We start from the raw sequence: 25,074 nt of genomic DNA, 5'->3' as shown, positions 1-25,074 counted from the left end.
TGACCCCACCTCATTGTTCTTTGATGTAATGTTTTCCTGACTGACCTGTTTGGACACCATTCACACCTTTGATTGCTGTAATTATCTCTGCCGATGTGTAATAAAGGGCAGTTAGAAAGATTACCTGTAATCATCTGGCAGTATTCTCTGACTATATATGCTGTGTCTATATGCATCTCTCCACTTCACCTGACGAAGGAGCAGCGCTCCGAAAGCTTGAGATTTCAAATAAAGCTGTTGGACTATAACCTGGTGTTGTGTGACTTCTTACATTTGTCCACCCCAGTCCAACACCGGCATCTCCACATCAGAAATATGAGGTTATACCTATCAGGAAAGGGTGAACAGGTTGGGTCTCTTCTCTTGAAAAAAGGCAGCTGAGGGGTGAAGTAATAGAGGCCTTTAAAATCACAAAAGGTTTTGATAGAGTAGATAGAGTGTTTCCACTTGTGGGGAACAGCAAAACTAGAGACCATCAATATAAGATGGTCACCAAGAAATCAAATAGGGAATTCAGAAGAAACAACTTTACCAGAGAGTGGTGAGAATGGGGAACTCGCTACCACAGGGCGTGGTTGAAGCGAATAGAGTATAGATACATTTAAGGGGCGGTTAGATAGGCATATGAGGGAGAATGGAATAGAGGGTTATGCTGATAGTTAGATGAGGAAAGACGGGAAGAGGCTCGAGTGGAGCATAAAAGCCAGCATGGATTGGTTGGGCCAAATGGCCTATTTCTGTGCTGTATATCCTATGTAATGTTTGAGAGGCGAGCATCGATCTGATGGATCCCAGTCTGGGCAATTTACAGGCACTGTGCGCTGCAACGGGTTTAAACTCTCCCTACAGTTCAGATTGTCAAAAATAGGCGTCAGGAATATCTGGTTAGTTTTCAAGTTTCCAATACTTTAATATAAAGCGATATACAAAGTATATACATTATATACTTATCTCCTGTACATTGCAACATGATAAGACCGACCCGGTCCCAGTGCCACCCGGCCCGGCCCCAGTGCGGCCCGTTCCCAGAGCAGCGTTTTGGTGAATCCGCAGGAGTCTTTCGCTGATTTGGTTGATGCAGGAGTTACTCTAACGTTTGAACTACACTAAAAGGAATGACAGAAGTAAAGACCCATTTCAATATATCGGACTGTTACCCGAACTTAGACACACTGTCATTTCTAGCCTCTGTGGCAGTTTGAACAGTTAGTAGTTAGACTATCATTTTTTTCTTACAACATCACGCTGTTACAAAATGCAGCTCAAATTTGAGGCATATTTTAATCAGAAACTATATTTGTGATATTCCTTTGTTGACTTCTTTCACCCACTGACATGAGATCAGAAACTAAAAGCAGCATCCTTTCACCATCGGCTCTTAGGCGGAACTCTCCACTTCAATCAGTAGCCAACATGAAGTACTATTCGCCTGTGAAAGGGCTCAAAGTGTTTTCACATCACATTTCTGCACAAAATCTAATTCATGAAAATGAAACAATAATTGAGGCATGAACACACCCAGGAATAATTGGGATAAGCGACAGTCAGGGCAAGTCTCAAAGCTGAACCAAGCACTCAATCTCCCAGGCTGTCCAATTACACCAGTGAGGGAAGTTCCACCGCACTGGGAGTGACTCAGAGCAACAGCATGTGAATATATTCCCAATCACTGCGACCCAATCTGCTTCAGCCTTTCCCTCAGATTCACACACTCAAATCTCTGGGTGACTAACTGAAAGCTGCTTCTTTCTAAATGTAGAGCAGACCCCCCCCCCCCCACCACAGTTTAAATCAAGGTACCATTTCATTGCTGAGTGCTGACACTAACACATCTGGGTGAACTGATTTAGGATGTATCCACCAATCAACTTACAAATCTGTTGGATATGCACTTGAAGTGCCGTAACCTAAAAGGCTACGGACCAAGAGCTGGAAAGTGGGATTCGGCTGGATAGCTCTTTTTCAGCCGGCACAGACATGATGGGTCGAATGGCCTCCTTCTGTGCCGTAAAGTTCTATGATTCTTCCCAAACCACCAGGCCCACAGAATACAAACAGGAGAATTGTGTCAGTCACATCAGAACAAACAGGACGGAGGTCCCAGAGCTCAGGAGCAGAATTTGGATAATATGGGATTAAAGAAAAAACAATTTCAGAAAGGTGATCCAGGACATGACACTAACAACACCAACTCTATCCCCGTGGCTGGGACAGTGACACTAACACCACCAACTCTATCCCCATGGCTGGGACAGTGACACTAACACCACCAACTCTATCCCCATGGCTGGGACAGTGACACTATCAACACCAACTCTATCCCCGTGGCTGGGACAGTGACACTAACACCACCAACTCTATCCCCATGGCTGGGACAGTGACACTAACACCACCAACTCTATCCCCGTGGCTGGGACAGTGACACTAACACCACCAACTCTATCCCCGTGGCTGGGACAGTGACACTAACAACACTAACTTTTGTTTTTAGAACTTGATTCAGATAGAGGAGAGAGGGGAAAACATTCGGTCACCATTTTTAGACCTGGTAGTTTGAGAGTTGTGCAGCTTTAAAGAATCAAAACACACACTTGTAGTGAAGGACTCATATATAGAACTTTTCCTATTTTGCATTTTTGGCTGATTAAAATGTTATATACCTCAAATTCACTTTAAAAAGAGTTCTGATCTGAACATTAGTTTCTCAGAACACAAGACTGGATTTGTAAAAGAGGCACTTTATCCGAAGCAGTGACTTACATTCAAATGAGATATTTACTGCAAACTCTAAACTCAGTTAAACTCGGCCACATTAACCTCACTATAAATGTAGGTCAATAAGCTACCTATTTTATATAAACATTTTTACATGTTTGGACCGTGAATAGGTATCCAAAAAATTAATGTTTCAAATGTCCTATTATCCACTGTGAAATGTCAGGGTGAACACGAGCCACAGCTGTAACGTTAAACTTTATTCCTGTTAAACGCATTAGATTAAATGTGCTGCTTATTCACAAGTTTTTTTAAATATTAAGAACTGTGAAATAAATGCCAGCATCAGTTTGAGTTCTCTAGCTTTCACTATTAAAACTGACTGGCCCGTAGCCTCCAATACATAGTTCGCGACGGGGATAATCGCAGCGTGTCACCTCCTGCAGCCAATTTTACAGACTAAAAAGAAAAAAATTATGGATTAAGATTGGAAAACCGATCAACTGAAAATGACAAAACAAAGCAGCAATCCCAACATCGCCGTAACCTCACACTCCGCTAAATGTGCTCCAGCCAAGTGGCATTGCACCAGCACAGGACAGTCTTTATTCGAGTCTAGTGCAACACTAGGACCAGAACGGAAGTTGAAATTCCTGTGAAATAAACTCAAATATCATATTTTAACAGCATTGACCTTTCATGCCAGCAGTTCCCTGCCTCTGAGACACACACTTTAATTTCAGTTTGTTTTACTCCAAGAAAACCAGATCTACTTTTGCAATTCATTCCAAAATTCATCTCCACACTGAAACCCATTAAAGTTTGTGTTAAGGATTAATTTTTCGTTGGTGTAAAAAAAATGGTTTAGCTTTTGAAGGTTAAATATTTCAAGGCTCTAAATTGTTTGGGATATCCTAGAATTCTCCTTACAGTATAACCTGTAATGCAGTTAGAGATAGTCAGCGCGTTAATAGATTAACTGCAGCGGCATTCACACTGCTATCCACGAACTGATGGTGCAGTTTTAGAACTCAATAACATTCGCAACAATCAACTACAGTTATTAATTTGGACAGAATTTAATTTTAAACTACTCTAATATCAAAATTACTCATTTGTCCCAATAACCATCTTATAGAAATGGCAAGATGATCATATAAATTTATAAATAAATTAAATTTGTGTTTAAGGTGAGTATGTCAGTACTGGAAATGGAACAATTCAGGCACCCAGTAACAGCATCAAGCACTCCCAGCGCAGGTACAGCACGGGTTAGATACAGAGTAAAGCTCCCTTTATACTGTCCCATCAAACACTCCCAGGGCAGGTACAGCACGGGTTAGATACAGAGTAAAGCTCGCTCTGCTCGAACAATGCGCCACAAGGCCAATCTGAGAAGTCCTACTGCACTCGTGCAATACTTGTATTTGCCACACCAGCCCATGCCAAATAGTAAGAGGACTGCTGCTGCTAAAGTCTTTTCAAATGGGTCCCTTACAGTCAGAAACGTAATGTTAAACATGAAGCTTCAATAAACGTTACTGTCTCCAATTTATATTTGTTCTGCCAAAGCAGGCATGGGTTAGAACCAGGGACACCGTTATGAAATAACTTTGGGCGGTCGAGTGCTGTCGGACAGACAGGTAACATACACCTTTACGCTGTTAGTGAACTTTGCAAAGCAAAGCCTGGGTACAAGGGGATCTGTATTAGAAATTGAATGTCTTGTTGCTGAATTGGAACTTTGACCATCACATTCCATCGAGAAACTGTGCAGCAAAACGGCATGTTATTCAACCTACAGGGAACTGCCATCTTTAATCAGTTAGTGAAACCCAGCTGGCACTCGGGTCCTACCAATCCCGGTAAATACAACACATCATAAATGGAGCAACACTTCTCGACTGCTATCACGGCAGGGTCAGAGGGGATGGAGAGAGACAGGGTCAGAGGGGATGGAGAGAGACAGGGTCAGAGGGGATGGAGAGAGACAGGGTCAGAGGGGATGGAGAGAGACAGGGTCAGAGGGGATGGAGAGAGACAGGGTCAGAAGGGATCGAATTAGTTCACACGAGTCACCTGACCTTTTACTACAGGAAACTCTCGATTTACCGGCACCTAAATAACCGGAAATCTGTGTTACCCGGCAAAATTCAGTAGGTGGTTCAGGTAAGTTTTAATTCATATTAGTGGCTGTTCCTGGATCTTGTGGCCGGGTTCCTGCACCTGTTGCTAAGCAACAGGAACATTTGGATCTTGTGGCCGGTTCCTGCACCTGTTGCTAAGCAACAGGGAAGCCTGGATTTGTTGCTGTGTACGGAGCTCTCGTACCTTTTACTGTACCTCTCTGTAATCCGGACTTTTTGATAAACCGGCACCACGCCGGTCCCGGATAAAAAAAGAGTTTCCTGTATTGTAGATTTTCCCATTGCAGCGTTTTCCATTTGGTAATTGCGGAGTTCTTGCATGCTCACCCGATCGCCAACTTGTAACCACATTGTGCAATAAATACATCTGTTAACTATGGTCTTTGAGAGTTGAGGATTCACAGTTCTTGGGCAATATATAAAACATATGAACAGACTTAATAACTTAAACAAGGAATCAAAAACCTAATGGGTGCTTAAAGAAAAATGTTCTGCAGCAACCAACGGGCCTGTACTGCAATCAATGGACGACTTTGATCAGGGAATGTTTGGTATCAGTGCAAAGAGGAGAGCCGAGATCATAAACTCACAATCACCTCAGTCTCATCCTTTTTATCTTTCAGGTCCTTGTACTGCTCCACACACATTATGTAGCCCATTTTCACATTGCAGTTTACAGCAGGAAACGAGGTCACCCTGTGACAGCGTGACTCTCCCTGCTAACTTCGAGGGACAGAGCGCTGCACCGTCACACTGTGTCATACAGGGAGGCCCCCGAATCGCAGCTTCTTTTTAACGGGCTTTAAGTTCGTCAGTCTCCTAAGGTCCTCGTCACCTTCAGATTCGTCCATCTCATCATCTGCTGAAATGAGAATCTGTAAACCGCATTTAACAGTGAGAACTGGAAATTACAAGCAAAATCTGCAGACAGCACACATTACTAGAAATCATAAATGCAATCCAATCTCTTTTAGCTTCCTTAGTCACAAATACATGTTCTACTTGTAGTTTACAGAGTTTGAGAAAGATTATTTGAAATAGCTTTAAGACTAAGAATAGAAAGAAATCATGTGCAATGCAGCACGGTGAAGGGCTTAAGACAAGTTCGACTCATGACTGCAATCAGGGGACAAGTAGCAGAATGGATAGCAAGCTGGCTACAAAACAGAATGTTAGCTATGAGGAAAGCTTGGATAGACTGGGGCTGTTCTCTTTGGAGCATTTACAAAGTACTTGGATGTGCACTTGAAGTGCCGTAACCTACGAGGCTACAGGCCAAGAGCTGGAAAGTAGGATTAGGGTGGACAGCTCCTTTTCGACCGGTGCAGACACGATGGGCCGAATGGCCTCCTTCTGTGCTGTAAATTTCTATGATTCTATGCCTTCTGCCGCCACCAAATTTTGATCCCTAATTGGCTTCATCCCTCCTCTGACAATCCTTTTACTGTTAACATACCTATAGAAGACCTTTGAGCTCCCTTTTATGTTATCTGCCAATCTATTCTCGCACTCTCTTTTCCCCTCTTATTTCCTTTTTCACCTCTTCTGTGTAAGAAATTGTGAATTGGAAGAAATTGTGAATTGTAAAAGAAATAATTGTTTTATAAGAGAAACGTGTTTGCTGAGCTCAGCAGCCAGGATAAGCTGATGACACAGGAGAAACCAATCATGTCAGATAAGGAGTTGCACAAAGAGCTGAGGTCGTTTACAAGGGCATAACGCAAAAACAGACCTGGTAAGAGGATTGAGCAAGGAGCCTTGAGATGAACAGACTGGCCAAGAGAAGGTAACCAGAGGTCCAAACAAGAGATAAGCAGAGGGATGATCTCATGGGGACAGGCGGAGTTTGCTGTAGGTACCCATTCCCCTGTAATTGGACAATTGAATGGAAAACAAATGATTGATGCGAGGTATCCACCGGCCCCCCGAAATAAGGTATATAAACGGGCAGCTGAAAGGGGAAAAATAGGCAGAGAGGGGAAGGGCTTCCTCTGAGGTGGATCTCATGCTGGCTTCTGCCCAACACCTCCGCCAGCCTCGGGAGACGACCAAAGAGGAAGAGACCACAGCCGCAGGCTGCAGGGATCCAAGACCACCGTTGTGCCTCAACCCCCGTCCGTCCGTCCCGGGGCCGGTAAACCGTTCTCATCTGTTACGGTTTGGATATCTATCCTGATTTAACCATGTTTGAACTGCTGCTCCTGAATAAATCGACCCAAGACCCTTTGGGTAATCTGTGTGCGACCTGTGATCCAAATCTTACATCTGTGCTTTTTATATTCAGCCTGATTCTCCCTTGTATTATCAAGTTGACATCTGTCATACACCCCCTTTTTCTGCTTCATCCTACTCGCTAACTCCATCATCCAGGGAGCTCTGGCTTTGGTTGCCCTCCCTTGTGGAAATGTACCTGACTGTACCCGACCATCTCCTCTTTAAAGGCTCCATTACATTTCTGCCTGCTAGTCTTTGACTACACTTTACCCAGGCCAGATCCCTCCTCAATTAGCTGAAATTAGCCCTCTTCCAGTTAAGTATTTTTATTCTAGATTGCTCCTTGTCCTTCTCCCTAACTAATCTAAACCTTGATACTATGATCACTATTCCAGAGATGCTCCCCCACCACTGTTCCCTCCAAGATGTGCGGCTGCGCGGCCATGCACTGATCTCTGAGCTCCCATGCAGTTGAATTGAAAAGCCGTGCAGGCAGCAGCTGGAGTGGGGGAGGGGCCCAATACGCAATGGCCCCAGGAATCCAGACAGAGTCCTTTGTGAGTCTTGCGACCTCAGAGCCGATCCCAACTGTAGCTCTTAAAGCTTGTGCTCCGATGGTTGATGGGTAATGCCAGGAGGGGTTTGTTTTTCACCCCCGAACTGTGACCTTTCAGCGGGACAATCCCCCGTGCTCTGATTATTTGCCTCTCAGACTTCTGTGCCAACTCCCGGTATACCGGAGCCACGCATGCGCCGTATCCAGTTGGGCCACGTGTGGAGGTCAGGGCATCTGTTGATGGCCGATTTGGGGGGGGGGGGGGGGGGGGAGAAAGAGAGCGAGGATCGAAAGGGGAGTGGGGGAGGGAGAGGGCCAGAGAGCGTGGGGGAGGGAGAGGGCGAGGGCCAGAGCGAGCGGGGGGAGGGGGAGGGAGGGAGAGGGCCAGAGCGCGCGGGGTGAGGGGGAGGGACGGAGAGGGCCAGGGCGAGCGGGCGGGGGCCAGGGCGAGCGCGCGGAGGGCGGGGGCCAGGGCGAGCGCGCGGGGGGCGGGGGCCAGGGCGAGCGCGCGGGGGGCGGGGGCCAGGGCGAGCGCGCGGGGGGCGGGGGCCAGGGCGAGCGCGCGGGGGGCGGGGGCCAGGGCGAGCGCGCGGGGGGCGGGGGCCAGGGCGAGCGCGCGGGGGGCGGGGGCCAGGGCGAGCGCGCGGGGGGAGAGGGCCAGAGAGCGCGCGGGGGGAGAGGGCCAGAGAGCGCGCGGGGGGAGAGGGCCAGAGAGCGCGCGGGGGGAGAGGGCCAGAGAGCGCGCGGGGGGAGAGGGCCAGAGAGCGCGCGGGGGGAGAGGGCCAGAGAGCGCGCGGGGGGAGAGGGCCAGAGAGCGCGCGGAGGGAGAGGGCCAGAGAGCGCGCGGAGGGAGAGGGCCAGAGAGCGCGCGGAGGGAGAGGGCCAGAGAGCGCGCGGAGGGAGAGGGCCAGAGAGCGCGCGGAGGGAGAGGGCCAGAGAGCGCGCGGAGGGAGAGGGCCAGAGAGCGCGCGGAGGGAGAGGGCCAGAGAGCGCGCGGAGGGAGAGGGCCAGAGAGCGCGCGGAGGGAGAGGGCCAGAGAGCGCGCGGAGGGAGAGGGCCAGAGAGCGCGCGGAGGGAGAGGGCCAGAGAGCGCGCGGAGGGAGAGGGCCAGAGAGCGCGCGGAGGGAGAGGGCCAGAGAGCGCGCGGAGGGAGAGGGCCAGAGAGCGCGCGGAGGGAGAGGGCCAGAGAGCGCGCGGAGGGAGAGGGCCAGAGAGCGCGCGGAGGGAGAGGGCCAGAGAGCGCGCGGAGGGAGAGGGCCAGAGAGCGCGCGGAGGGAGAGGGCCAGAGAGCGCGCGGAGGGAGAGGGCCAGAGAGCGCGCGGAGGGAGAGGGCCAGAGAGCGCGCGGAGGGAGAGGGCCAGAGAGCGCGCGGAGGGAGAGGGCCAGAGAGCGCGCGGAGGGAGAGGGCCAGAGAGCGCGCGGAGGGAGAGGGCCAGAGAGCGCGCGGAGGGAGAGGGCCAGAGAGAGCGCGGAGGGAGAGGGCCAGAGAGAGCGCGGAGGGGGCCAGAGAGCGAGCGAGGGAGAGAGACAGAGAGTGCGAGGGAGAGGGACAGAGAGTGCGAGGGAGAGAGGGGGGGGATGAGGGTCCAGATGCATGTAGTCCGTTCACGGGGACGGTGCGGCGGTCGCACTTTGAAACAACACAGGTGGAGGCGCAGCACATGTACAATGGCTGCTGGATGGAGGCTAAAGCAAACAAGTTTTAGGCCCTCGGTGAAACAAAAATGATAATTTTTTTTTTAAATTCAGAAAATTCTTTAAAGGCAGAAAAAAATACTGGAAAGTGATGTTGAATGCCCCGCGGTAAGCTCCACTTAAATTTTGCCAGGTGTTGCCCCCGGTTTGAAGGAGTTTATCAGGGTTATCAGTTATGAGAGGGGGGAAAAAGTTTGTTCCCCGTTTGTACCCCAGAGTCTGAGAAACAGAGGGAACAGCAGCAGAAAAAGAGGAAACAACTTCTCCAAAACTGATCCCAACTCATCGCCAAGGCTGGGGATAGATAACGTCACTGCCTTCTTAGGAAGTTTAACCACTTTCTTACCTTGAGCTCCGTTTGGAACTGGAGTTTATTTTATTATTTTTTGGTTGTATGCTTAATGACAGCGTTCAAGAAGGAAAGAGAAACTTGGAGCAACACCAAAGTTGCAACAAGACTTGAAAGAATTTAAAGATTTTTAATGTACTTCTCAAAAAATGTGTGTTAGAAACACTTTTTATCCCCCCCCCAAAAGTTTTGAATATGATTTTGGAAGAAACAGAAACAAAAATCAATTTTCCCCTCATCTAAACAAGTTTCATAGAAACATAGAAGATAGGAGCAGGAGTAGGCCATTCGGCCCTTCGAGCCTGATCCGCCATTCAATGAGATCATGGCTGATCATCCAAATTCAGTACCCTGTCCCTGCTTTCTCCCCATATCCCTTGATCCCTTTAGCCTTAAGAAATATATCCAACTCTTTTTTGAATATATTTAATGAACTGGCCTCCACCGCCCTCTGTGGCAGAGAATTCCACAGGTTCACCACTCTCTGGGCGAAGAAATTCCTCCTCATTTCAGTCCTAAATGGCTTACCCCTTATCCTTAGACTGTGACCCCTGGTTCTGGACCAGGTCTTGAAGTCCAAATGCTTTTAAATAGTGTCTGAAATTCTTAAAACATTTTAAAATTGAAATTTCTCAATATCTGATTTTGAACGACTGAAGTGAGTTGCTTTACAGACATGCAACCATGCTGTTCAGGAGGGGGCAGGGGAGGATTTGTAGGAGTTACATATTTTAAGAAAAGTCAATAAAAAGTATTGAGATGTTTAGGAAGAGAACCAAAAAAGGGGGAAAACACAAACTATTTTATTTTGTCTGCCATTCTACAGTCTGAACAAGTCCCAGAAATAATGTAAACATAGATTTCCTCTTGGAAACATTTAGTGGAGTGCTAATAGAGACGAGTTATGTAATGATATATAAAAATTGCAGACAGCTACTTTAGAAGAAACTACTATTTGTTTATTGAGAAAGACACAGAAAATACTTCGATTAAACTGATAATGTACAATCAAATTAAAGATAGTATTCGACTAAAAACAAGGGCATACAAGGTAGCCAAATCTAGTGGGAGGATAGAGGATTGGGAAAACTTTAAAGACAGCAAAAAATAACAAAAAGATTGATTAAGAAAGGGAAGATAGATTATGAAAGTAAATTAGCAAAAAATATAAAAACAGATAGTAAGAGTTTTTATAGTTATATAAAAAGAAAAAAGGGTGGCTAAAGTAAATGTTGGTCCCTTAGAGGATGAGACCGGGAAATTAATGGTGGGAAATATGGAGATGGCAAAAACACAATGAATATTTTGTATCAGTCTTTACAGTAGAAGACACTAAGAATATCCCAACACTGGACAAACGGGGCTAAAGGGGGGGGGGGGAGGAGCTAAACACGATCAAAATCACTAAGGAAGTGGTACTCGGTAAAATAATGGGACTCAAGGCGGATAAATCACCTGGACCTGATGGCTTACATCCTAGGGTCTTGAGGGAAGTGGCGGTAGGGATTGTGGATGCATTGGTAATAATTTTCCAAAACTCCCTGGACTCGGCAAAGGTCCCGGCAGACTGGAAAACTGCTAATGTAACACCCTTATTTAAAAAGGGCAGTAGACAGAAGGCTGGAAACTATAGACCGGTTAGCCTAACATCTGTGGTAGGTAAAATTTTGGAGTCCATTATTAAGGAGACAGTAACAGGACATTTGGATAATCATAATTTAATTGGACAAAGTCAGCATGGTTTTATGAAGGGGAAGTCATGTTTGACAGATTTGCTGGAGTTCTTTGAGGATGTAACATATAGGGTGGATAAAGGGGAACCAGTGGACGTAGTGTATTTAGACTTCCAAAAGGCATTTGACAAGGTGCCACACAAAAGATTATTGCTTAAGATAAAAAAATCACGGGATTGGGGGTAATATTCTGGCATGGATAGAGGATTGGCTATCTAACAGAAGGCAGAGAGTTGGGATAAATGGTTCATTCTCAGACTGGCAATCAGTAACTAGTGGTGTTCCGCAGGGGTCAGTGCTGGGTCCCCAACTCTTTACAATCTATATTAACGATTTGGAGGAGGGGACCGAGTGTAACATATCAAAGTTTGCAGATGATACTAAGATGGGAGGGAAAGTAGTGAGTGAGGAGGACATAAAAAACCTGCAAGGGGACATCGACAGGCTAAGTAAGTGGGCAGAGATTTGGCAGATGGAATACAATACTGGAAAGTGTGAGGTTATGCACTTTGGCAGGAAAAATCGTAGAGCAAGTTATTATCTTAAATGGCAAGAAACTGGAAAGTACTGAAGTACAAAGGGATCTGGGGGTCCTGGTGCACGAAACTCAAAAAGGTTAGTATGCAGGTGCAGCAAGTGATTAAGAAGGCCAATGGAATGTTGGCTTTCATTGCTAGGGGGATAGAATATAAAAATAGGGAGGTATTGCTTCAGTTGTACAAGGTATTGGTGAGACCGCACCTGGAATACTGCGTACAGTTTTGGTGTCCATACTTAAGGAAGGACATACTTGCTCTCGAGTCAGTACAAAGAAGGTTCACTCGGTTAATCCCGGGGATGAGGGGATGGACATATGAGGAGAGGTTGAGTAGATTGGGACTCTACTCATTGGAGTTCAGAAGAATGAGAGGCGATCTTATTGAAACATATAAGATTGTGAAGGGGTTGGATCGGGTGGATGCGGGGAGGATGTTCCCGATGATGGGTGAAACTAGAACTAGGGGGCATAGTCTTAGAATAAGGGGCTGCTCTTTCAAAACTGAGATGAGGAGGAACTACTTCACTCAGAGGGTGGTAGGTCCATGGAATATGCTGCCCCAAAAAGCTGTAGAAGCTACATCATTACATAAATTTAAAACAGAAATAGACAGTTTCCTAGAAGTAAAGGGAATTAAGGATTACGGGGAGCGGGCAGGAATTTGGACATGAGTCTAGGTTCGGATCGGTCATGGCCCTGTGGGTAGCGGAGCGGGCCCAGGGGCCGTGTAGCCTGATCCTGCTCCTACTTCTTGTGTCTAATTCTGTTAGATTCAGGAGATGGTTCTGTGATAGTGGATTGGCGGTTAGGATCAGATCAGCCATGATCTTATTGAATGGCGGAGCAGGCTCGAGGGGCCGATTGGCGTACTCCTGCTCCTATTTCTTATGTTCTTAATCTCGATTTGGTATAAATATTCTGAAAAAGGAGATTAAAAATTGAGATTACAATGAAGTTTGTTTCCCACTTTTTAATTGGGAAGTACCTAAAATAATTCAACACTTTTTGTGATAAGAGCAGGCATTAATATTGTGGAGAATGTTTGAAAGAAAAACATTAGAAGTGAAATTTGTGTAAATTAAGATCTTGACGTCAACATATTACTGTAGTTAACATTTCCAAGTCAGTCTAATTGGTTCTCCTGTCCAGGAAGAAAGATAAATGTTTATTTCTGTTAAATCATAGCTTTTCCTGCTTTTTGTTTTTAATTTGGTGACGCAAATTGTGTATGTGTTTTTCTGCACTTGTGAATAAGTGCTGCATTTCTGACATGTTACATGGGGGGTGCGTTGGTTCAAGAAGACAACGTTTATTAATGGAAGTGATAAGTTGAAAATACGGATACCCGTTTTTGTTTAGTTCACAGTGTTGAAAACTGAAGAACTACAGCACTTTATATTTGTTGGTTGTCTGGTTGCATTGTGATTAATATTCTAATTATTTATGTGGACGTACAGCCCGTCAGCGCCACAGGAAAGCCGCTGCTCCTGCTGCTTGTGCAGCGAATGGCTATAGTGACATGCAGGATGGGCTAATACGTTGAAAACTTTAAAAATAATACAAATTGCACAAAGATATATGCCTCTTTCAGCTCACCTTGGGCTTTTGGATTGTTGATGCATAAACGTGCAACTGAGTGACGTTTCTGAAGTGTTAATGCATTATTATGCAGTTCTTTTATATCCCATTCATTTCTGACAAGTACATTTTTTTATTAAATAGAGTTTGTACATGACGAACTAAATGCTTTTAATTAATTCTACCATAAACAAACTTGCAGAATGGGCATGTAAATGACAAACTAATTTCAATATAGATAAGTGTGAGGTGGTGCATTTTGGTAGGAGGAATAAGGCAGCGACTTACTCTTTGGAAAATAAAGAGTCTAAATGGGGTAGAGGTGCAAAGGGATCTAGGGGTAATAATTCACAAATCATTAAAGTAGCAACGCAGGTTAAAAAAGCCATAAAAGTGCAAATAAAGCACTGGGGTTCATTTCTAGAGGAATAGAATTATGTTAAACTTATATAGAACCTTGTCTGATTGTCTCATGATTTGAGACAGTGGGGTGGCAATATGGCATTACTGTATGCTTTTAAGTGGTTGCTGTTGCTGTCGTAAAAGTTGTTGTTGTTCAAACATTTGCTCACAGAAGAAAAGGTCACGCTCAAAGAAGTTACATAGAAACATAGAAGATAGGAGCAGGAGTAGGCCATTCGGTCCCTCGAGCCTGTTCCGCCATTCAATGAGATCATGGCTGATCATCTAAATTCAGTACCCTGTCCCTGCTTTCTCCCCATATCCCTTGATCCCTTTAGCCGTAAGAAATATATAAAACTCCTTCTTGAATATATTTCATGAATTAGCCTCAACTGCCTTCTGTGGTAGAGAATTCCACAGGTTCACCACTCTCTGGGTGAAGAAATTCCTCATCTCAGTCCTAAATGGCTTACCCCTTATCCTTAGACTGTGACCCCTGGTTCTGGACTCCCCCGCCATCGGGAACATCCTTCCTGCATCTAGTCTGTCTACTCCTGTTAGAATTTTATAAGTTTCAATGAGATCCCCTCTCATTCTTCTAAACTCTAGTGAATATAAGCCTAATCGACTCAATCTCTCCACATACGTCATTCCTGCCATCCCAGGTATCAGTCTGGCGAATCTTCGCTGCGCTCTCTCCATGGCAAGAACATCCTTCCTCAGATATGGTGACCAAAACTGCACACAATACTCAAGGAGTGGTCTCACCAAGGCCTTGTACAACTGCAGCAAGACATCCTTGCTCCTGTACTCGAATTCTCTAGCTATGAAGGCGAACATACCATTTGCCTTCTTAACCTGCTGCACCTGCATGCTTACCTTCAGCGACTGGTGCACAAGGACACCCAGGTCTCGTTGCACTTCCCCTTTTCCCAATCTATTGGCGTTCAGATAATAATCTGACTTCCTGTTTTTGCCACCGAAGTGGATAACCTCGCATTTATCCACATTATACTGCATTTGCCATGCATCTGTCCAATCACCCAACCTGTCCAAATTATACTGGAGTTTCTCTGCATCCTCCTCACAGCGCACACACCCACCCAGCTTTGTGTCATCTGCAAACTTGGAGCTATTACATCTAGTTCCCTCGTCTAGATCATTTATATATATTGTGAATAGCTGGGGTCCTAGCACCGATCCCTGCGGTACCCCACTAGTCACTGCCTGCCACTCAGAAAAAGACCTGTTGATTCCAACTCTTTGCTTCCTGTCTGCCAACCAGTTCTCTATCCAAGACAGTACCTTACCACCAATCCCATGCGCTTTAACTTTGCACGCTAATCTCTTATGCGGGACCTTATTGAAAGCCTTCTGAAAGTCCAAATACACCACATCCACTGGTTCTCCCTTATCTATTCTACCAGTTACATCCTCAAAAAATTCCAGTAGATTAGTCAAGCAGGATTTGACAGAGGTGAGGAGGAATTTCTTCACCCAGAGAGTGGTGAACCTGTGGAATTCTCTACCACAGAACGCCGTAAAGGCCAATTCATTAAATATATTCAAGAAGGAATTGGATATATTTCTTAAGGCCAAAGGGATCAAGGGATATGGGGAGAAGGCAGGGACAGGGTACTGAATTTGGATGATCAGCCATGATCTCATTGAATGGCGGAGCAGGCTTGAGGGGCCGAATGGCCTACTCCTGCTCCTATCTTCTATGTTTCTATGATTTACCTTTTGTAAATCCATGCTGACTTTGTCCAATCCTGTCACTATTTTCCAAGTGCTCTGCTATTACATCTTTTATAATGGACTCTAGCATTTTCCCCACTACCGATGTCAGACTTACCGGTCTATAATTCCCCATTTTCTCTCTACCTCCTTTTTTAAATAGTGGGGTTACATTAGCTATCCTCCAATCCATGTGAACTGTTCCAAAATTCTATCGAATCTGGAAGATGACCAGCAATGCATCTACTATTTCTAGGGCCACTTCCTTAAGTACCCTATGATGTAGATTATCAGGCCCTGGGGATTTATCGGCCTTCAGTCCCATCAATTTCCCTAACGCCACTTCTCTACAAATACTGATTTCATTCAGTTCCTCCCTCTCATTAGACCTTATGTTCCCCGACATCTCTGGGAGGTTATTTGTGTCCTCCTTTGTGAAGACAGAACCAAAGTATGTATTTAATTGGTCAGCCATTTCTTTGTTCCCCATTATAAATTCCCCTGATTCTGACTGCAAGGGTCCTACGCTTGACTTCACCAATCTTTTTCTCTTCAAATATCTATAGAAGCTTTTACAGTCAGTTTTGATGTTCCCTGCAAGCTTACTCTCATACTCTATTTCCCCCCTCTTAATTAATCCCTTTGTCCTCCTTTGCTGAATCCTAAACTGCTCCCAATCCTCAGGTTTGCTGCCTTTTCTGGCCAAATTATATGTCCTCTCCTTGGATCTTATGCTATCCCTAATTTCTCTTGTTAGCCACGTTTGAGTCACCTTTTTTGTTTTATTTTTATGCCAAACAGGGATGAACAAATTCTGTAGTTCATCCATGCGATCTTTAAATGTTTGCCATTGCCTATCCACTGTCAACCCTTTAAGTAACGTTCCCCAATCCATCCGAGCCAACTCGTGCCTCATACCATCGTAGTTTCCTTTATTTAAATTAAGGACCCTAGTCTGAGTCAACTACTTCACTCTCCATTTTAATGAAGAATTCTATCATATTATGATCACTCCTCCCTAAGAGGCCTCGCACAACAAGATTGCTAATTAATCCTCTCTCATTACATAATACCCAGTCTAAGATGGCCTGATCTCCAGTTGGTTCCTTGACATATTGGTCCAGGAAACCATCCCGTATACACTCTCGGAATTCCTCCTCCACAGTGTTGTTACTAATTTGGTTAGCCCAATCTATATGTAGATTAAAGTCACCCATGATGACTGCTGTGCCCTTATTGCACGCGTCTCTAATTTCCCGTTTAATGCCATCCCAACCTCAACATTACTGTTTGGGGGTCTGTATACAACTCCCACTAACGTTTTCTGCCCCTTGGTATTGCTCAACTCTGCAGATTCCACATCAGAGCAAATATCCTTCCTTACTATTGTGTTAATCTCTTTAGCCTGCAATGCTACCCCACCTCTTTTTCCTTTTTTCCTGTCCTTCCTGAATATTGAATAGCCCTGGATGTTGAATTCCCAGTCTTGGTCACCCTGGAGCCATGTCTCCGTAATCCCAATTATATCAGATCCGTTTACATCTATTTGCACAGCTAATTCATCCACCTTATTACGAATGCTCCTCGCATTAAGACACATAGCCTTCAGGCTTGATTTTTTAACACTCTTAGCCCTTTTAGAATTATTTACTGTGGCCCTGTTTGATTTACACCCTTGATTTCTCTGCCTTCCACTTTTGCTTTTCTCCTTCCTGTCTTTTGTTTCTATCCTTGCATCCCTTTCCTCTGTCTCCCTGCACAGGTTCCCAACCCCCTGCCATTTAGTTTAAACCCTCCCCGTTCGTGGCCCGCTCAGTACAAAAAAAATTAGAGGGAACATTGTCCCCCACTGTGACATTCTCCACTTGACTGACTTCATTCCCCAGGACTAGATCCAGCAATGCCTCCTTCCTCGTTGGGCAGTGTGGTAAACCACTGTCATACCTGTCTGTGTCTGTATGTGTATTCCACTAGGTACAGGTCTGGACATGCCTCGGCTGACTCCTCCCACTATTCCAGGTATATAAGTGACTACCTCCCAGTCCCTTAGTATTCTGGACGGGTCGACCACTCGAGACAAGACCTTCATTCTTTAGTTAATAAAAGCCTGATTGTTACTCGCTCAACTTCAGTCTTTTGAGTAATTGATGGCGCATCAGGCAGGACACATACTGATCAAGAAAGTTCTCCTGAACACACTTCAGAAATTCCTCCCCCTCTCTGCCCCATACTCTATAGTTCATGCACCTCTCAGTAATTTCTCTGCAAATTTGCTCTCCTTTCTCCTTCCCACTATTTGGTGGCCTATAAAATACATCAAGTAGTGAAATAGCTCCTTTATTGTTTCTCAACTCCAACCAAATAGATTCTGTCTTTGAACCCTCAAAGACAGTCTCTCTTTCCAGCACTAATATTTTCCTTAATCAAAACTGCTACCCCTCCTTTTTTTTCCTTCCCATCTTTCCCGAATACCTTGTACCCAGGAATATTAAGCATCCAATCCACCACTTTTGTAAGCCAGGTCTCAGTTATCACCACAACATCATATTCCCACGTGGCTATTTACGCCAGCAGCTCACCACCCTTATTAACCACACTGTGCATTTACACACATGAACTCCAAACCCAACTAAGACCTCTTTGTATTTTCTATGACCTCACCTAATTGTGTATAATTTCTAACTCTAACCATCTCTCCCAGCCCTCTGTGCACCTGGTTTCTACTTTTTAATACTACATCCTGGTGCCCAACCCCCTGCCGAATGAGTTTAATACCACTCCCACAGCACTAGTAATCTGCCCATGAGGATATTAGTCCCAGCTCTGTTCAGGTGCAACCCGTCCATCTTGAATAGGTCCCTCCTGCCACAGAACTGGTCCCAATGTCCCATGAATCTGAAGCCCTCCACGCATTAACCTGCTATATCCTCCTATTTCTACTCTAAGTAGCACGTAGTAGTGGGAGTAATCTAAAGATTACCATCTTTGAAGTTCTGCTTTTTAACTTCCTCCCTAGCTCCTTAAAACTCTGACTGCAGGACCTCAACCCTCTTCCTCCCTATGTCATTGGTTCCAACATGGACCACGATTTCTTGCTGCTCCCCTTCCCCCCGCAGAATGTTCTGCACCCTCTCCGTGGCACCAGGGAGGCAACATACCATAGAAGTCTCACGTCGACGGTAGCAGAACTGCCTGTCTGTCCCCCCGACTATCGAATCCCCTATTACGACTGCATTCCTACACTTTGCTGTACCCCCATCAGTTTATTCAAGGCTGAGAGCGAGAGATGTTTGGACTCTAGGAGAATCAAGGGATATGGGGATCGGGCAGGAAAGTGGAGTTGAGGTCGAAGATCAGCCATGATCTTATTGAATGGTGGAGCAGGCTTGAGGAGTCGTATGGCCTGCTCCTGCTTATGTTCTATGCAGTCCTTGCCTCAGTGTCAGGCTAGGGACTGCCCTCCTTCGAGGTGTTGTCACCCTCACCGGTGAATATCGGTTTGAGAGTGCCACACTCCCGAAGGATTCCTGCACTGTCTGCCTCTTCCTACACTTCCGGATGGCCACCCACTTGCTATTTGGAACTCTATCTGGCCGTGTGGTGACCAGCTCTTGGAACCTGCGATCCAGGACACACTCAGCCACCCGTATGCCTTGCAGTGAATCCAGTTGCCCCTCAAGCTCAGAAACCCTCAGCGTGAGTTTGAGCAGCTGGAAGCACTTCCTGCAAACATGGGCCTCCGGGACTCATGAAGCGTCCTGAAGTTCCCACATGGCGAAGGAACTGCAGGCTATGGGTCGTAGCTGTCCCTCCATTCTAACCAGAAACTTAAATAAAACCCTTAGATACAAGGTGATTTATATAATTGCTGTTAACTAGGTCTAAACTACACTGCTATTTTTCTATTTGCTCCTCAAAGTGAACTAACCAAAGATTAATGATTTACTTAAGCTTAACAAGAACCATGGTCACTAAACACAAAGAACCTAAATATTAGATATCTAGATACTTAACCTAAATACTATCTTAGAATCCTCAGATTCTGCGGCTCCACTCCTTCTTTTGAGTTGGATGTGAGAAACCACCTTCCTCCTCTCCACCGAATTCCTACCATCAACAAATTATCAGCTCCCACTCCGTTTGCAATTCACTCAACTGTCTCCAAGCTCTGCATTAAATTTCATCTGCCAAGCATTTGCCCATTTCACCAGTCTGTGTTCTCCTGATAAAAGGTCATCGACCTGAAACATTAACTCTGGTTCTCGCTCCACAGATGCTGCCTGACCTGCTGAGTATTTCCAGCATTTTCTGTTTTTAATTCCTGACTCACGTAGGAAATGCTGTTTAATGGTAAACCTACAGAGAAAAGTGCTACTATTCCAAAGGCCTGAGTTTTAACGCAAGGATATTCCTACCCACATTTTATTATGCTCTGGAATGCACTGCCTGAGAGGGTGGTTGAAGCAGTTTCAATAGTAAGTTACAAAAAGGAATAAATAACTACTTGAAGGGAAGAAATTTGCAGGGCTATGGGGAAAGAGTGGACTAATTGGAGAGCTCTTTCAAAGAGGTAGCACAGGCACGATGGGCCGAATGGCCTCCTTCTGTGCGGTATCATTCTATGATTCTAAACATTCACTTACTTGCTCTCGCTGCATGCAAGAGGAAGAAAGCAGTGAATATGGAACCTACAAATCCCACAGTCATGCAGAGATCTAGTGAGTGAAATTGGAGACCAGCGCTTACCTCAGACTCAGACTCCTCATGCGATGCTGCTCTTCTGTATCTGACCTTGTTGCTGCTTCTAGTGTCGTCTTCCCCGCCTTCTCCTTCCAGTTTAGCTTTAGTTTTGCCTTTTCTCATTAGAAAATTATCTACCACCCAAAACATTAATGCCTGTGAGGAATGCAAAAGCAAAACAGGCACCTGAGTAAAGGATTTATCGATAGAACAGAGTCATGTCTGATTACAAACACAGATGGCATTCGCCACAGTTCAAACATCACATCTACATCGTCAAAATAAAAAGCGCCCTTTGTGCCCAACCACGAACACTCAAAGTTCCGTGAGCTCAAGCTGTTAAATATAAAATCATTAACAGAGTATTTTCCAGAAACCAAATGTTTCAGCTTTTAAAATGTATGAACAACATTCCCAATATTATATGAAGCTTGCGATGATGTGCCGAATGCCCTCCTTGGGAGCAAGCGGAAGCCAATTGCAGGCAGCGCAAGAAGCGCACGTCAACACAAGCACCCCACCCACCCGCCCCTTCAACCACCGTCTGCCCCACCTGTGACAGAGACTGTAGGTCCCACATTTGACTAATCAGTCACCTGCAAGCTCATTTTTAATGTGGAAGCAAGTCATCCTCGGTTCCGAGGGACTGCCTAAGAAGAAGAAATGTCTATGATTCTATGATCAAACCCACAGCCAACCTCTACGTCAGAACTGTCATTACCAGAAACGGTAAAATCACTGCATTGCTCAGTTCAGGTTCAAACCTTCCAGTAAAGCTCAGTCTGTAAGGGGTACTTACATTGACAAAAAAAGGGACTATAAGCATTACAATCGCCAGCTCCAACTGTGGGTTCTGGATTGGATTGAGCAGGGCCACCTGTAAACAATCAGAAAAATCATTCAGAGCGCACAAATGATAAAAGGTCAACCAACCAAGCAAGCCTTCTCCTTCCACTGCCCATGTCACTGACTAGCCCACCCACAATCTCCTTCCACAGCACCCATGTACAATTGAATGCAACTTGTAAAAACTGGAATGCAAAGATAACCCCCAGCTTCTCTTCACTATAAACTGTCTTCTTAAGCCCCTCTCCTCCTCTCCCCTGCCCCCTCCAACAAGTGCAAAGAGCTCAAGGACTTCTTTGTCACTAAGATTGAGACCATCTGTTCAGCTGCCTCTGCTGCTTCCCTCTCCTCCCCCTAGCCCTCCAGGCCAAACGTCCCCCAAGGTTCCCCCCTGCCCTAGCCCTGAACTGGATATTTGATTACAAAAGCAAAATTTCTCCTTTGACTCCTCTCACTTCTTCCAAATAAAAGGTGTTGCTATGGTAACCCGTATGGGTCCCAGCTGTGCTTGCTTTTTTGTAGGATGTGTGGAACATTGTTTGTCCAACTTCAGGTTCCCTCCCTCACCTCTTTTTCCGGTAAATTGGTGCCATTTCCTGCTCTCGCCCCAAACTGGAAAATTTCATCAACTTTGCTTCCAATTTCCACCTTTCCCTTGCCTTCACACGGTCCATCTCTGACTCTCCCTTCCTCGACTTCTCTGTCTCCATTTTTGAGAATAGGCTATCGACCAATATCCACTATAAGCCGACTGACTCCCACAGCTACCTTGACTAGACTTCCTCCCACCCAGCTTCCTGTAAGTCCATGCTCCCTGATTCTCCGACTCCGTCGCATCTGTTCTGACAATGCCACCTTCCATCCAGTGCTTCTGGCGTGTCTTCCTTTTTCCTCAACCAAGGATTCTCCTCCACCGTGGTTGACACGGCCCTCAACCGTGTCCGTTCAATTTCCCGCACTTCTGCTCTCACCCCTGCCCCTTCCTCCCAGAACCACGACAGGGTTCCCCTTGTCCTCACCTTCCACCCCACCAGCCTCCACATTCAACGGATCATCCTCCGCCATTTCCGCCACCGCTAGCATGATCCCACCACCAAACACATCTTCCCCTCCTCTCCTCTTTCAGCATTCCGAAGGGACTGTTCTCTTCCCGACACCCTGGCCCACCCCTCAATCACCCCCAACACCCCGTTCCCTTCCCATGCAAGCACAGGATATACAACATCTGCCTTTTACCTTTTCCCTTCCCACCGTCCAGGGCCCCAAATACTCCTTCCAGGTGAGACAATGATTTACTTGTACTTCTTTCAATTTAATATACTGTATTCACTGCTCACGATGCTGTCCCCTCTACATTGGGGAGACCAAACGCAGATTGGGTAAACGCTTGGCGGAAAACCTCCGTTCAGTCCACAAGCGTGACCCTGAGCTCTGGTCGCCTGTCACTTTAATTCTCCATCAACTCCCACTCGAAGCTCAACGTTAACATAGAAGATAGGAGGAGTAGGCCATTCGGCCCCTCGAGCCTGCTCCACCATTTAATGAGGTCATGGCTGATCATCCAAACTCAGTACCCTGTCCCTGCCTTCTCCCCATATCCCTTGATCCCTTTAGCCTTAAGAAATATATCCAACTCCTTCTTGAATATATTTAATGAATTGGCCTCAACTGCCTTCTGTGGTAGAGAATTCCACAGGTTCACCACTCTCTGGGTGAAGAAATTCCTCCTCATCTCTGTCCTAAATGGCTTACCCCTTATCTTTAGCCTGTGACCCCTGGTTCTGGACACCCCCCCCCCCCGCCTAAGCTTGAGGAACAGCCACTCATCTTTTGATTAGGCACTTTGCAGCTTTCCGGACTCAACGCTGAGTTCAACAATTTCAGATCATGACCTCTGCCCCCATTTTTTTCCCCAGACGGCAGCTATTGATTATTCCCATCTAAACACAAAAGGTATCAAGGGGTATGGGGAGAGAGCGGGAATATGGTATTGAGATGGAGGATCAGCCATGATCATATTGAATGGTGGAGCAGGCTCAAAGGGCCGAATGGCCGACTCCTGCTTCTATTCTTCTATGTTTCTACACCTCCCCTAAAGTCTAGACTCATCTTTTGTTTCTTTACTTGTCCCATTACCTCTCCTTTTGCCTCGCACCATCATCCCTTTTTGTCCTTCAATCTCTCCTGCCGTCCAGCCTATCACAGACCTTCCCCCTTTTGTTCTTTCCTCTCCTCCCCATTTCTCTGCCTCAGTACTTGCTTATAACCTTTTTCCAGTTCTGATGAAAAGTTATCGACCTGAAACATTAACTCTGGTTCTCTCTCCAAAGATGCTGCCTGACCTGCTGAGTATTTTTCAGCATTTCTGTTTTTATTTTGGATTTGTTAAGGGACGGTCGTGTCTGACTAACTTGATTGAATTTTTTGAGGAGGCAACAAGGAGGGATGAGTAGGGTAGCACTTTTGATGTAGTCTGTGGATTTTAGCAAGGTTTTTGACAAGGTCCCACATGGCAGACTGGTCAGAAAAGTAAAAGCCGATGGGATCCAAGGCAAAGTGGCAAGTTAGATCCAAAATTGGCTCAGTGACAGGAAACAAAGGGTAATAGTCGACGGGTGTTTTTGTGACCGGAAGGCTGCTTCCAATGGGGTTCCGCAGGGCTCAGTACCAGGTCCCTTGCTTTTCGTGGTATATATCAATGATTTAGACTTAAATGTAGGGGGCGTGATTAAGAAGTCTACAGATGATACAAAAATTGGCCGTGTGGTTGATGGTGAGGAAGAAAGCTGTAGACTGCAGGAAGATATCAATGGACTGACTGGTCAGGTGGGCAGAACAGTGGCAAATGGAATTCAATCCGGAGAAGTGAGAGGTAATGCATTTGGGCAGGGCTAACAAGGCAAGGGAATACACAATAAATGTTAGGACACAGAGGTGTAGAGGAACAGAGGGACCTTGGAGTGCATGTCCACAGATCCCTGAAAGTAACAGGACAGGTAGATAAGGTGGTTAAGAAGGCATACGGGATACTTGCCTTTATTAGCTGAGTCATAGAATAAAAGAGCAGGGAGGTTATGCTAGAACTGTTTTAAACACTAGTTAGGCCACAGCTGGAGTACTATGTACAGTCTGGTCACCACATTACAGGAAAGATGTAGCTGCACTAGAGGGGGCGCAGAGGAGATTTACGAGGATGTTGCCAGGACTGGAGAATTTTAGCGATGAGAAAGATTGGATAGGCTGGGGTTGTTTTCTTTGGAACAGAGGAGGCCGAGGGGAGATTTAATTGAGGTGTATAAAATTATGAGGAGCCTAGATAGTGTGGATAGGAAATACCTATTCCTTTTATGAGGTCGTCAATAACCAGGGGCATAGATTTAAAGTAATTGGTAGAGGGATTAGAGGGGAGTTGAGGAGAATTTTTTTCTAGAATCTAGAGAACATTCCCTGGCCAGGGCCAATATATTCCCGACAGATGGGGAAAGAGCTGGAGGACAAAAAGTGCTTGTGTCGATATCAGTGTAGACAGGATCCAGGTCAATGTGATGCTCTCGATGACTAAATAGCCCACAGACAGACATTCACCAACCATAAGGACTGCCAGCGACCGGCGATACCCAGCAACCGGCAGTACCGTACCCCAGCATCAGTTACTAGTTTCAAAAGAAATAAGGGGAAATTTTTTTTAAATGGGGAAAATATCAATATGAAGACTATATTTCAGCATCATAACTCTGCGGAATGCAGTAATCCAGATTAAACTGAAGCGCACACTGATATATTTACCATAAATTCCAGTTTATAAACCTATCAGCAATAGAAAG

The 25,074-nt window shown here is 45.7% G+C and overlaps 1 protein-coding gene across 5 annotated transcripts in view; it reads right to left on the bottom strand.

Moving 5' to 3' along the window:
• Nucleotides 1–885: 885 nt before the first annotated feature.
• Nucleotides 886–25,074, bottom strand: part of stimate (STIM activating enhance) — a 91,704-nt gene continuing 67,515 nt past the window's right edge. For 2 of the 5 annotated variants that reach the window (XM_086002197.1, XM_086002202.1), the window contains exons 6-8: nt 21,204–21,281; nt 20,411–20,560; nt 886–1,106 (exon numbers count right to left, since the gene is read on the bottom strand). In XM_086002197.1, coding sequence (XP_085858323.1) covers nt 948–1,106; nt 20,411–20,560; nt 21,204–21,281 — 387 coding nt within the window. In that variant the 3' untranslated portion in view covers nt 886–947. Of the gene's footprint in view, nt 1,107–1,569; nt 3,175–5,452; nt 5,738–20,410; nt 20,561–21,203; nt 21,282–25,074 lie in introns of those variants that run through there. The other 3 variants (XM_086002200.1, XM_086002201.1, XM_086002199.1) reach the window with 3 other exon arrangements.

This window comes from Somniosus microcephalus, chromosome 11 (genome assembly GCF_052327205.1).
Source record: "Somniosus microcephalus isolate GS21.2 chromosome 11, FLI_Smic_1.0, whole genome shotgun sequence".
NCBI lineage: Eukaryota > Metazoa > Chordata > Chondrichthyes > Squaliformes > Somniosidae > Somniosus > Somniosus microcephalus.
Note: the sequence above shows the minus strand (reverse complement) of the source record. Positions and strands in the feature narration are given on the sequence as shown.